We start from the raw sequence: 13,849 nt of genomic DNA, 5'->3' as shown, positions 1-13,849 counted from the left end.
TAGCCTTAAAAAAAAAATGTAAAAGTAAACTACGTGGATTGGAACGTTTGCAAAGACGTTTCATTCTACGGTTGTCATTACATTTTTTTTTAATTAAGGAAAATAAGAAGCCTTTATTTATTTATATTATAAATAGCAACTATAAAATCATATTCACTGTTTTCTTATTAAGTAATTATTAGAATTTAGCAAAGTAATAAGCAAAATAAAAACTTGTGCACGATGGAAGAGCGAATAGAGTATCCGTAGAACAGAACGCAGTATTGACAAACTGTCAAATTACGATCGGCTGATATCGTCGATCGTAATCACGTATTTATTATTAAAAATGTATTTAATCGAATAATATAAACAAAGCCATGGATGAAAACGAATTCTTCAGACAGACCGTGCAACATTTAGCTCGATGTCTATCGAGTATAAATCCAACACCATGGGAGAAGGTAAAAATTTCAACACGTATTTTGCAATCTTGTTAATTTTTCGTAATTGTAATGTTTCCCGTTGTAATTCTGTGTAGAGAAATGTACATAGTAGCACAATTAACAATTTGTTCATAACTTAAGTCGTCAGTATCGTGGTCAATAGCTTTTTAATAGTATTTTTTAATCGAAAATAAATACATGACCTCACCCAAACATTTGGTTGTTATCATTAGTGTGAAGCAGAGATGAGCTGTGATTCATCAATGTGTGATTGCTATATCGATGCTAGACATAATATCGAACAATCATGACATAATCATTAATTTGAATGTGTCTAATAGCTACCTTGAAAGTCCAGTTAACTTTTTTAATCTCATGTGGAAGGCAATGACATTGGATTTTACAGCCAGATTAGTCATTGGAAATAATGAGGTTTTAGTTGTGGTTGTATTTCAGGCCTTGAATAGGTATTATGTGTTTAAAATGCATGATAGCAATTGTTATCATTTTGTTACTCGCTACAATCTTCTATGAATTGAATTCTTATAAGAGTAACTTTCAAAATTATATTAAAATTTTTAAAGCATTAACTGCCTAAAGAAAACTGTAAAAGGCAAATCGTCTGCTAAGCGTCGGTCACCATTGTCCGATGTGGCAGTTAACAAGTTAAAAATAATGTATTGAAAGAGATTTCTCTTTACAAGTGCAAGGCATAACAAAAGACTATAAAATCTTTAAAATAAATAAATTCTGAGGTGTTGGCAACATACTTACTACTGGCCTTTTTCCAACTAGGTTAGGTTCCTCTGTTCGTAATAGGGACATTATTTAAGGTTTTAATGTGTCACACATGTTTATATTAAAACTCACGATATATTATACATTTCATGGCTGATATCAGCCACAAAACATAATGCTGCTTTAGGGAATAGGGAGTTACCTAAGATAGGAAAAGGAACATTCTCCGACTGAACAACTAGTACTAGCTACTGCTCAACAGTTATTTGTTGGGATTTTCTATCCCATACCATGTAAGATTTCTATGACCGTATCTGTTAATATTTTGTTGAAATTTCAATGTGCATCGCCACACTATTAAACATAGGCAGTCCACAATGCGTTCTATGTCGGTCAAAATGATGGAGGTTAAATACATTCAACTCTCCGTAGATATGTAGTTGAATATAGTATAGATAATAAGTTATTATCTAAATAAAAAAAACACAACATGGCCACATACCTATTTAGGAAACATAAATTATTATTGTAATAGCCGGGCCTGTCACGAAACAGAATATTAAATTTTCCTTCCTTGCATTGCATCTCATGTGCATTATATTCAATCAGTAATTTCATTTGACCTAATTTTATACTGTGGAATTTATTTAAATTGGTTTAGTGGTATCACAAAAAGTTTGGTTTTAACCCTTTTTTCGAAATTGAGGTTTCCGCCCCAGAGGACTAAGAGGGAATTTAATATTTATTTTATGTATGAGTGTCCTATACATGGAAGAGGTTCAAAACAGATAAGCTATGTCTCTTTTGTATATTCAAAGTTAATTAGTTAACATCAAAGTTAAATAGCTCATGAAGACGATTCGGCACTGTTACTGTAAGTCTATATTGTTGTTGAATTATGAATAAATAAATAAACTAACACCTACTATGTAGCATTTGGCATTCTTATAAAAATAAATTGTTTACCTCACACAATAATCCCCTTATAGTGTTTCAACAATAGGCTGTATTCTCATGACATTATTTCAAGGTAATTTAGTGTCAATGTTATTTTACCTCTCTTATGTTACAAACACACACACACACACACACACACACACACACACACACACACACACACACACACACACACACACACACACACACACACACACACACACACACATTACATGTTTCTTATAGTTACAAATAAATGTGAAAGAGTATTTCTTATAAACTACTGAGCTGGTTTGGATGCATTTTGTTATGGGATAGTTTTTTTGCTGCCAACTTTAGTACACACAGGCTTTGGGTGCCCTTGGCTCTCAATTTGATTTCTAATGGAATTGACTTGACTAGTTATTTTGTTGTACTTTGGGTGAATTTATAAGGATTGCATTATGCAGCATGCAAAAAATATGCCATAAGCTGTATGTAGGTGTTAAGATAAGCACATTTATCACATTAGGCGTTATCCTGTACAGATAGATGAAAATGGAATATTTGAGAAATTCATTAATAACTTTAATGTATTTTTTTATAATCATTGAAGATTTTTTTTATTCAAATAAAGTAGGATATTGTATATAAAACCTTATCATTAATCATACATACATATACAATTAATTTTAAAACAATAATATCCAAATTCTAACACAGCAACACATCAAATTCCAGGTGAACACCCTCTTCATGCTATGTCCTCAAGTGAGCTCATCTCTCATTGTGACACCGCGGAGTCAGGAAGCATCCATAGCCCTTGGACTGTACTTCCTCCAGAGCAACCTGCAGCATCAGGACAAACTCCTGCCATACTTCCTGAAGGTCCTGAAGTGTCTCACGACTGCACAGTTTGAGGAACCGGTGTATAGGATTAAGAATGGAGACCGTGAGTACCATATTTCATTATTTGTATTTCTTTTTCAGGCTGTTTGTGTAATGTGCATGATAATAAATGTCAGAGAATTTAAAAGTAAATGTCAGTCAAAATCTAACTGCCGCACTTAGAGACATTTAATATTTACTTAAACGAGTGACGATTTTGTTCCCAAAACAGTTGCTAAGGACTGCGTTAAGTATCCATTAAATTACTCTGATTATGGCGGTTATTAGATTATAAACATAGAAATTAAATTATAAACATAGGTATCTAAAACTGCTATCAGTAAGTTATTCATATTAAATGTTCTAAATAGAGGTACAATTTTTGATTAAGGATAATAAAACAGATTTTGCTGCAATAATAATATATATTTCCCATCTATTGATTAATAATAAGTACAATTTACAATTATTTCTTCCATTTAGTAGAAAAACATCACAAGTATGTCCTCACCCGCCTCCTGTAGGGAACAAAACATTTAAATATTAGATAGCTTGTTTAAAATAGAACTTTATTGTTGTAATAAGAAAGTACAAATTTCATTCATTCAATATTGAGTTTGAAACACTAAATCGTCACGCATGAACAATTTTTTCCTAGTGTTATAGAAAACTATGTCTTATTTCTAAGGATATAGAGTTGAAAATCAATTGTACACCTAAAACCTAATTTATAATCTGCTCTTATCACAATACAATGCTTTTTATCGCTCCCTAGGTAATTATATAAATCTATATCATATTCCAAAGTCAATAAGGTTGAAATTCAATTGCATTAAATCTAACTTATGACCTATCACAATTTATATTACGAATTTAAATCGGATATAAAAATGACCTGCGCTTATCACAATATTTAGTCTTATTACTATGATAATACAACTCAAAATTGAATGCTTTAGTTACCTCATTTTCCAAGACTGCCGCCTAAATTCCCTTCGCCACTGGTGCTCTCGCTTCCATTCTTTCCGAAGTCTCCATTAATATTGATGGGACCGAGGCCGCCGCTGCCTGAACCTGTTATATACCAATAAAATGATTAAATACCTAGTATACAATTGTTTAGTCTATAATATAAAAATAAGTCGGGTTTTCCTCCCTGACGCTATAACTCCAGAACGCACGAACCGATTTTGGACCACGGTTTTGCATTTGTTGGAAAGGTCTTGGGCTCCGTGAGGTTTATAGCAAAGAAAATTCAGAATATTTTTCAAGAGAAAAGCAGGAAAATAGGGAGTATCATTCGTGGCGAAACGGGGTTCACTGGGTTTGCTAGTATAGCATAAAATTGTTTAGTACAGTATAAAAATTATACAACTTTTATTACACAATTTTTTTTCGAGGTGACACTAGAGAGTGTCAGACTCATACTGACTAAAAACTACCCTGTTCTTACTCCTGTTTTTCCAGGCAGGTCACTTTTAATAACAAATTGCGAACAATTAATTACAAAACAGTGTCCATGACTAGAAAATTAACATAATATAAACATCTTTCCTCGCCCAAGATGGGAGAAGACATTGAATGATTTTCATCATCATTTGAAATAGTAATTTTGACACTCACCAGTAACACCACCCGTTGCCTCTTGACTACCAGTGCCACCAATGTTTCCACTCACTGAAAAATAAAAAACAATATCTATCACACCATCAAATATCTATCTAGTAAGTGTAGGAGAGCCATGCTTCGGTATGAATGGGCTGGAGTGACACCACGGCCTCACAGAAAACCGACGTGAAACAACGCTTGCGTTGTTTCGTTGTGTGAGTGACGTTACCGGAGGCCCAATTACCTCCCTTCCCAATTTTCCTAATCCCCGATTCCCCAACAACCCTTAAATTCTTAACCCCCAAAAAGTCGGCAACACCGGTGGTGTTTCGGGTGTCCATTGCCGGCGGCGATTGCTTAACACCGTGTGACTTTATCAGCTCGTTTACCGGCTTGTACCATAAAATAAAAGTTCATAATTATACTCATAATAAAAGTTCATAATAATACTCACAGGATTGTTGAATTGTCTGAAACATGAAAAAGAAAATATAGTTTAGATTTTTAAGACAAGAGAAAGCGATGGGTGCAAGTTGCAACATTGAAGTTTACTGATAAAACACAAAGCTATTTTTCTACCTTTTTAATTTATTTACCTAAAAAAGTGAAAGTAAACGAGGCACATTTTAGTTATAAGTTTTTAAACTGACATGGTCACTAACACCAGTATTAGAACTCGAAACGGCATATTTACCATGTTTTTCTATTTCTATGAGTTTCCGATATTTCGGCACTGTTGCAAGCGCCATGATCACGGATGAACTCTTCAAGTCCAGAGTAGAAATAGAAAAACATGGTAAATATCCCGTTTCGACACAATCGTTCTAACACAATTTAGTTGACTTTGTTATATTAATAGAAAATTATTTAATGTACTTACACTGCCAAGCATCATGGCGATGACAAAGACAACGACGAATTGTTTGTACATTTTTGCTTCAGGTATCTGGATCTTCTTTGAAGTGGCTCGAAGTCGTTTCCGAACTGTGTACCTTCTTCTCTAAGCCTCGGTATTTATTTGGAATTTTGTTAGGGTTCAGTTTATCGTTTGAATTGAATGGGTTCCGTGGACATGCGTTAAACGATATGTGTTTATTTTTGGGAAGTACTCTTTTAGTCTTTTTTTCTAGTGTTTTTATTTTCTTGTTAACATGTTGCCAGGGTATTTTCGTTTGGTGCCCCTTATAGGTGCTGAGGGTGGCCACCGAGGTGGTTTTTGTGGGGTAAAAATAGTAGGTAAGCCACCCATAGCACATATCGATAGCATGCATCCACAGCACGTATCTTTCCATATAAAAAAACATAGGTTAGCTGAATCCGTTTCCAATGAATATGATTGGTGGAAGCCAAACGCATCCACAGCAACGTAGCATATCACATCTCTGATGGAAAAACCACCCTTAAGGTGATGTTCTAAGCCAATTTAAATAACCCTAAAGATATGTCATAATTATTTGTGAACAAAACCACAAGTGAAAACTAGTATAATTTTAAAACAGGCTTAATTAATTAATGCAATTTTTCTCTTTTTCGGCTACAAATGTTATCTACCGAATTTACATTTTTCTATGGTTAAAATTTTATTAGTATACTATTTTTAGTAATCTGTTGTTTTTCTTTAGTTTAAATTTTCTTATCCTATTATTAGTATTCTGTAGTAGTGTAGTTAATTAGGAATACATATTATGTGGATAATTCGTCGTTTTTAGCTATCATTCTGTTCATCCGAGTTAACATGGCATGTTAGGGGTGTACCAACATGCTTTTTTAAGCTGAATATGGGGCGCCATACATGCTTACACTCGTCCTCTTTAAGCAAAACCTACTAATAAAGGTCCCGTCAAAATCATTCGATTCACCGGAACAAACGGACAAATAGACGGGAAAAATAAAAAAAAAAAGTGATTTTGGTATATGTATCGTATTCTGGTTATTTCAATTATACAAACAGACACTCAAATTTTATTTATAAGTCTAGATTTTGTATGTACAACCCTAAAAATATTTTAATATGTAGGTACTAAGTAGGTATGGTAATAAGTAGATAGGTGTTGTATATTTTTAGTTGAAATGACTTCTTTTGAAGGCATGTATTATAGATATTATAATTTTGATTAAGTAAATTAGGCAAATTCTGTACAAAAAGAAATGTACACTCTCATTAATTTGACGCCAATAACAGCCGTATTTTTAAATATTTAAGGCGTATTCTCTTAATCTTATGTTGAATTAAACCTGAATGTTTTGAAACCATTTTATCAATGGTTTTTACATTTTTAAGACAAGTTCTACCATTTGTTCTATTAATTTATTCCCCCTCTTTTGTAGAGGGCAATGGACTGTTAAGAGTTGTTGAATTCGGCCCTGTTTTTACGGATTTAACCAAACTACTTTTAAAACACCAGGAAGAATAAGTGTTTTATTATAACTTTCGTGAGACATACTAAATTAATTATTATGTTATCGGCTTAGTCACGTAACTGTTTGACGAGGAACTCGACTAGTTTCAATCATTCCGGGTCACACGACGCGGCTAGTGGCTTGAAACTAGTCGAGAACAGTAAGCCAATAAAAACATAATAATTAAGAATAAATGTTTTTTTTGTATTATTATTATTTATTTATTTATATAAAAAAAAGTACAGCATTATATTTATGACAATTTCCCACAAAACCGGTTTAGCGGTTTGACTGTGGATGTTGCGCCGCATTGAGTAAATAAAAATGTAATAAATAAATTTGTATGGTGGAGTAAATAAAAATGCAACAAGTAAATAAATAGGCTTTCTTTTATTTTAACATCATTGATTTAAAAAAGGTCTCCAACGAAAGTTCCGTTGATGACGAGGTCTTCATCATCATCCAATCCAAAGCCACCAGGGGGTCTTTCAAAGAGAGGTAGTCTGCCAGTTAAATTACCTGTTAAAAACAAAATTATATTAAAACCTAATTAGATACCTGGGAGTCTACTCTAATTCAACGAAAAACTACAAATTTCGTACTACAATTCCATTTATTAAATAAATATAAAGGTTTTGATTTGAAATTAAAAATAAAACGTTATTTTAAGTAATTTCAATAGTAAATCAATAAAACCTGCGGCCGAAAATTAAACGAAACTTCGGATTCGAGAACCGGAGTAGGCCCCCTGTCCGGAGCTGCGGACTACCTAGTCGGTTTACCGGGGCTCCGCCTCGAAAAGCAGGAGTAGGAACGGGGTGGTTTTTAGTCAGTAAGAGTAGTAGATACTGCCTTTCGTTTCGCCTCGTCCAAGACGGGAGAAGTCATTGGATGATTTTCCACCCTCAAAAAAAAAAGATACCTGTGTACAATGTAGGTATAGGTAGTATCTTCTTTCTTTCTTTCTTTCTTTCTTCTTTTAATTTTTTGTTATAGGTTTGTGGCACCGACTTCTAAACTTGCAGTGGGTAGAAATAGGCAGTACCTACAATGGAATTAGTTATTTTTTCGTTTTCAGTTTATTTTTTTTAATTTATAGACGAATACGCCAAGGTATTACTGAAAACACTTTCTTTTCTTATGAGACGGTTTGCTATAATTTTAACATTTGGCGGCAGCCTAAGAGTTTATTTGTATGTTTGAACGTGCGAATAATCTAATCTTTGAAATTATTGGTACGATTTCAATAATTATTTTTGAGTTGCATAGTACGTTTATCGAGGAAGGCTATAGGCTATATAACATCACGGGAGTAGCTAGTTACAGATATACGGAACTGCTACTAGTTCTTCAGTAGAGTCAGGCTTTGGGCCTGTTATTTTTTTTTAATAATTGGTTTTCACTTACCGGCAATATCACCGGCGCTCTCTTCGTCACCACCCAAATCAATGTCCACTGTAAATTAGAAATAATATTAGTTATTCGTTAGCAATAGGAATTAATCTTCTTGGTTTTAAAAACTTTTTTACAAACATTAAGTATTTGTATAGAGCACTAGCAAACTCGGCGAACTCCGTTTCGCCACCAATGATTTTCTCTGATTTCCTGCTTTTCTCTTGAATTTACCTGATTTTTTTTTTGCTACGAATGCAAAACCGTGGAAATTGGTTCGTGTATTCTGGCGTTATAGCGTCAGGAAGAAAAACCCGACTTATTTTTATATTATAGACAATTATGTCGCCCAATTAAAAGTTCAAATCGAGAACGGGTTGAAGTTAGTAAAAAGTAAAAAAAATACTTGATATTATTTTCGTACTCACCTTGTTGTAAGCTCTGAAAAGAAATAAAGTAAATTATATTAGTATGTTTAATCTAAATATTATTACAGTTGACAAACTGATCGTCAGCATGCTTACATGATGAATATATGTATACATGAAATTCAGAGAACAGACTAAGGAGGTCATTAACACATACAGTTTCGATCTCTAACATATTAGAAAAATTTAGTGTTTTACCCAGGGTATCGTGAGGGTTAAGCTGGGGGAAGTTGAATTAAATAAAAGGAGGTAGGTAGTAGTTACCAAAAATGTACGTGAAAATCTAAAAAGGGAGTAGAAGCCTAAATTATATGGGATTGGTGTAAATTTTTACGGTTGCTACAACGTACAACTATCATACAGAGACACCTAATGTAATAGTGTATTGCTATTTCTTATGCTTAGACTAAATTAAATAACAAATTTCTTCAATTACACTTAATAGTAACATTAATCATTACAATATCCTAGTTACGTACTTCTTTTAAGTTAATAATCTTAAGGTACCTATAAAAACTTAACAAATAACATGTAAATAAGTTCAATTAATCAAAAACACCCATTCTAATTGAATGTAGGTACATACTGGGTGGATTAATTTTATTCAGAGTACAATTAAATATATCAACAATTTGTCAGTGTCATCCCCATATATACAGTTTTCTAGTCTCTCGGCAGACAAACGTGGCATTTGACTAGAGGCTCATTTGTGGTAAAACGGGGCGAACAGATACAGAAGAGGGAAACAACATTGATAAATCAATATTGTATAATGTTTTACCGTATATTCAACCCATTTCTGTATCTATACACCCCTTTAACTAGATTTAAGTGGAAAAAGACTTACGTATCCAATCATCAAGGCGATGATAAATATAAATATAAGTTTGAACATCTTTACTTAGCTGTTTTGAACTGGCTTATGGTGAAGTGATTGCCGAAATGCGTGTACTGTTATTATAGGCGTCTCTATTTATTTGGATTTATTTAGGGATCCGTGGCTTTGGTTCTGTTGTTGTTAGTAATGAGTTCTGACTATAATTTTTTTTATTAAAAACTTTGCCCCACTATAGGATTATTCCTGTGTCGTGTGTGACAAACATACATGTTCACATATACATGACACCCAGACCCGAAACAACAATTTGTGGATCACACAAAGAGTTGCTGCGTGCGGGAATCGTACTGGATTGCAGATTTGTTTATGAGGATAAATGTTCTATGTGTGTGTAATTCTTCTTAAGTTCTGTAGTTTGAGTATGCAAATTGTATATTCGCAATAATAACTTAATTCAACGATTTCAGTACCATTTTATTTCTTGATTTTTTCGCTTAAGATAGATCGTCTTGTCTAGATCTTAGGGCTTAGTAAGAGTTTGTTTTACGTTTAACGAGATCGAAATGAGAGCGTGTTCGGCCTCTGATTGGTTGGTTCATTCGCGCCGGCTAATCAGAGTTCCGTACGCGTTCTCGTTTCGATTTCGTACTAAGGTTACTGAACTGATAATTTAAATGTGAATTTAAAAAATTAAATAGGTATTTCGGTATAATATACTTTTAAAACACATTTTATTGCCAAGAAACATTAATTTATTATTGAAATAATGGTGCAATAATGTGCGTACTTTTTACATTAAACTAACAATTGACTAGCAGTCGATAGTCAACTGTATTGCGCTCTATTATAGAGTTTATTTTTGTACATTTTGTGTGAATGCTCTTGATTTGTGACGTAATACAATTTGTTTCACATTCCTCATGGTTTCTTCTTGCAGATGTTCATACTTCAGTGACCTGTAACAATATTATAATATGTATTAGAATCTTTGATCTATGTAAATAAACAGTACTAAAGGTACTTCTTCAGGCCCGGCCTCTAAAAGAAGAAGTACCTTTATATATGAAAAAGTGCAGCTTTATTTAAAAAAAAAACTACTGAAAAATTTAACAAGAAATCCTGTCTCATAATTGAATTTTCTACTTTAGGAGATCTGACAAGTATAGGTACTGCAGCTAAATCCATTTTGACATTTATTACAAAGGGTATAAAATTGGAAATGGTTTGTAAAAAGTCTATCACCTTATCAGCCCAAACTGCCGCCCAAACTAGTGTTTCCATTGAGGCCCTCGTTTCCACCCAGTCCAAATGACCCATTGACTCCTGGACCACCGGGAATCAGGCTGCCGATTCCACTACCTGTTTAGAACATTAAATTTTATTGTATTTAAATAGTATCATTTGAAATTGCTTAGAGTTAGGCAAAAAAACTCTGTGCTGCAATTGTGCTGTATCCGTGCTGTTACTGTGTGCGATGTCCCTTAGCCGCGTGGTGACGGCCATCAAGAAAATACAAAGAGGAGATGTCATAACTGGAGTTCTTTTTGACATAATGTGTGACACTTTACGGGGAGCGTGGATGAGCGGGATGTTACAAACCACGCCCGTCTCTATTTTCACCACGTCTTTTTAAACTGCGATCTCCAACCATCTAAAGTTTTCGCTATTAGTGCTGATGACCAATAGTCACCAATAAACAAGACAGGAGGCGGTCGTTGCAGCAATTAATTATTAGATGCCACTTACCAGCAACACTGCCCGAACTTTCTTGATTTCCACCTAAACCAAATTGTCCACTTGCTGTAAATTAAAAAAATATATATTAAAAAGCTATGGACCCCATTTTTCCTGATGTAGGAAGATGTATGTACAGTTAAAGTTGCAACGAAGAAGGGAGTCTCATTGTCTAAAAAGTATATCTACTCTTTGAAATTATTGTAAAAAAGATTTTTTAAAGAGTAACGATGAAGTTTCTTTCTCGTTCTTCTCCATTTAAATCTACAGTTAGAGAGAACCTAGCTTCACTGACAGACAGACTGACGGACAATTCAATTTGACGTTTCAAAAGTGCCTAATTAAGGATTAATTGAAATATGACTTTGACTTTGATTTTGAAGAGTTAATATGAGATAATCGACTGAAAACTTGTAATATCGTATACTAATGCGAGAAATGTTGTGAATTAGATGCAGATAATTATTTTGGAAACGTTATTTCAATACTTACGTCCTTGTTGGATGCTCTGTAATGAAAAGAAAAATGATAATTAATAAATTATGCCATTCTTTCTACTGAAGGACTTGAGAGAGTGGAACTCCTTTTGGCAATTTCCTAACTCATGGCTCTCTCATACTTATACATTTTTTTTAAATCGGTAAATAGAATCAAGTGTAGTAAGTAGGATTTAAGTTACTTACGGCTCCAATCAGCATGGCGACGATGAAGGTGACGAAAATTTTGTACATTTTTGACTTTGGTGTATTGAAGTTGCGTAGATCGAAGTAATTTCAGAAATGCGTACTTTAACTCTGTATTACTGCCTATTTATATAGAAATCCTTTATGTTTATAGGGTTTCTTTTTCTTATCTTTAATAGGGATACATTTAAATGTTAATTATTAAATTATCTAATTATTTAAATTTTAAATATATTAAACCTGTTCTCGTTTCACCATATTTTATAATTAGACCTAGGTATCTGTTTTAGCCCCTTTGCATACATATGATAATTTAGAAGTTGTTGGTAGGTCTTTTCATGAATAGGTACTTCATCGTTTACTTATTTAAAACTAAGCATAAACTACCGCTTCAAGATTTGTGAAATACAGCTTTTTAAAAGTCAATTTTATTCAGCTATTTAAAAGCATTTGGCAAAAGATCTATGGCTGCTTCGGCAGAAATAGGTGCCAGTTCGACCGAAGTGATACCACGGCCTATAGAAAACTGACGTGAAGCAACGCTTGCGTTGTTTTGTCGTGTGGGTGAGGTTATCGCCCAATTAGTCCCCTCCTCAATCTCCCAAATCCTAAAAACGCTTATGGTATTTCGGCGCTGATTGCTTGCTATCAGGTGATGCGTCAGCTCGTTTACCGCTTTATCTCATAGAAAAAAATTAGACAAAATCATATAATTAAAGATTACCCTTATGACATTTGAACCTACACTACGACTAGATCAGTTTTTACAAGGTTTCATCAAAAATGAATTGTTTGTATTTGTTACATTTAATGCATACTTTTAATAAAAAAAAATATTTGTATGCAAACTTTTACCTTTTTTCTGATATTCAAATGAGATAGGCCTATTTTATTTAACATTAGCAATTATACTAGTTTCTTTAGCTATAAATTATTATTTCTTATTTTTATCTTTTTTACTGTCGCTAAAACCTGGTTAAGGCTGAAAAATAGGTATCGAGTAGGCATTTAAATAGATAAAAGACCCTTGTATTTTTTTTTTTAGATATACATATCATAATGTGGTTCTAGCTTGAAGTAGGAGTAGGAACGGGGTGGTTTTTAGTCATTTAGAGTCTGACACTCCCTCTTGCCTCGCCCAAGGGGGGAGGAGGTGACTTTCAATGATTTCCTCAACCTCAAAAAACCTTAAATCCTAGGCCAGGGAAGACGGCTGAGTAGAATACGTTTGAAACCACCCCTACTTTTCCTCTGGGTGACAAATACTACTGACAAACGACGAGGAAACCTGGTTACTTATAATTTCTAATAAAAATCGCCGAACCGGATTGAGCAAGCGTGGTGAAACCTCCGTGCGAGAAGAGGCATTTGGTCAGCAGTGGCTACTTATAGGCTGTTGATGTTACGTGATGTCATAATAATATTATTCTTACGTAAATGATGTAATATATCATGACATTTATTTACATTTAAAAGACAATAAACTTGTTTGATTTGTTTGTCTTTCATTGATGTCTACTTATTACAGCTGTGGACATAAATTTTGGACTTGCGCAATTATCGATTTGGAATTCTAATTATTTCATGTTTATTGATATTGTAAGTAAATATTAGATATTGTACAGCTGTTTCTATTGAAAAATATGTTGTAGAGTTTCGAAAGAGGTATGAAGGATCGTAGCAAATGGCGTTCCATAGTCACTGCCAACCCAAATGGGAGACAGACGTGAGGTTATGTATGAATGTATGTATGTATAAAGTGTTTTCTGTAATTAGATGACAACTAACAAATAGCTTTAC

At 33.6% G+C, this 13,849-nt stretch overlaps 3 protein-coding genes across 11 annotated transcripts in view; 1 reads left to right on the top strand and 2 right to left on the bottom strand.

The window, feature by feature from the left end:
- The first annotated feature begins 258 nt into the window (after nt 1-258).
- LOC118274492 (phosphatidylinositol 4-kinase alpha) overlaps nt 259-13,849 on the top strand; it is a 67,522-nt gene continuing 53,931 nt past the window's right edge. For 6 of the 9 annotated variants that reach the window (XM_050696931.1, XM_050696936.1, XM_050696935.1 and 3 more), the window contains exons 1-2: nt 259-443; nt 2,820-3,030. In XM_050696931.1, the coding sequence (XP_050552888.1) occupies nt 360-443; nt 2,820-3,030 (295 nt within the window). In that variant the 5' untranslated portion in view covers nt 259-359. The remainder of the gene's footprint in view (nt 444-2,819; nt 3,031-13,849) is intronic. The other 3 variants (XM_050696937.1, XM_050696939.1, XM_050696938.1) reach the window with 1 other exon arrangement.
- Nucleotides 3,372-13,124, bottom strand: LOC118274491 (uncharacterized PE-PGRS family protein PE_PGRS46-like). The gene is made up of 6 exons (XM_050696997.1): nt 13,120-13,124; nt 5,455-5,534; nt 5,029-5,044; nt 4,590-4,643; nt 3,930-4,040; nt 3,372-3,484 (listed from the first exon to the last, which is right to left on the bottom strand). Exons 2-5 carry the CDS (start codon nt 5,503-5,505, stop codon nt 3,931-3,933), a joined length of 231 nt encoding a protein of 76 aa, XP_050552954.1. The 5' UTR covers nt 5,506-5,534; nt 13,120-13,124; the 3' UTR covers nt 3,372-3,484; nt 3,930.
- Nucleotides 10,362-12,182, bottom strand: LOC118281713 (keratin, type II cytoskeletal I-like). Its single transcript, XM_050696998.1, has 5 exons — nt 12,050-12,182; nt 11,859-11,874; nt 11,379-11,432; nt 10,875-10,991; nt 10,362-10,588 (listed from the first exon to the last, which is right to left on the bottom strand). The coding sequence occupies exons 1-4, from the start codon at nt 12,095-12,097 to the stop codon at nt 10,879-10,881; spliced, it is 231 nt and encodes a 76-aa protein (XP_050552955.1). The 5' UTR covers nt 12,098-12,182; the 3' UTR covers nt 10,362-10,588; nt 10,875-10,878.

This window comes from Spodoptera frugiperda, chromosome 11 (genome assembly GCF_023101765.2).
Source record: "Spodoptera frugiperda isolate SF20-4 chromosome 11, AGI-APGP_CSIRO_Sfru_2.0, whole genome shotgun sequence".
NCBI lineage: Eukaryota > Metazoa > Arthropoda > Insecta > Lepidoptera > Noctuidae > Spodoptera > Spodoptera frugiperda.
This window is presented reverse-complemented; position numbering and strand designations above follow the sequence as displayed.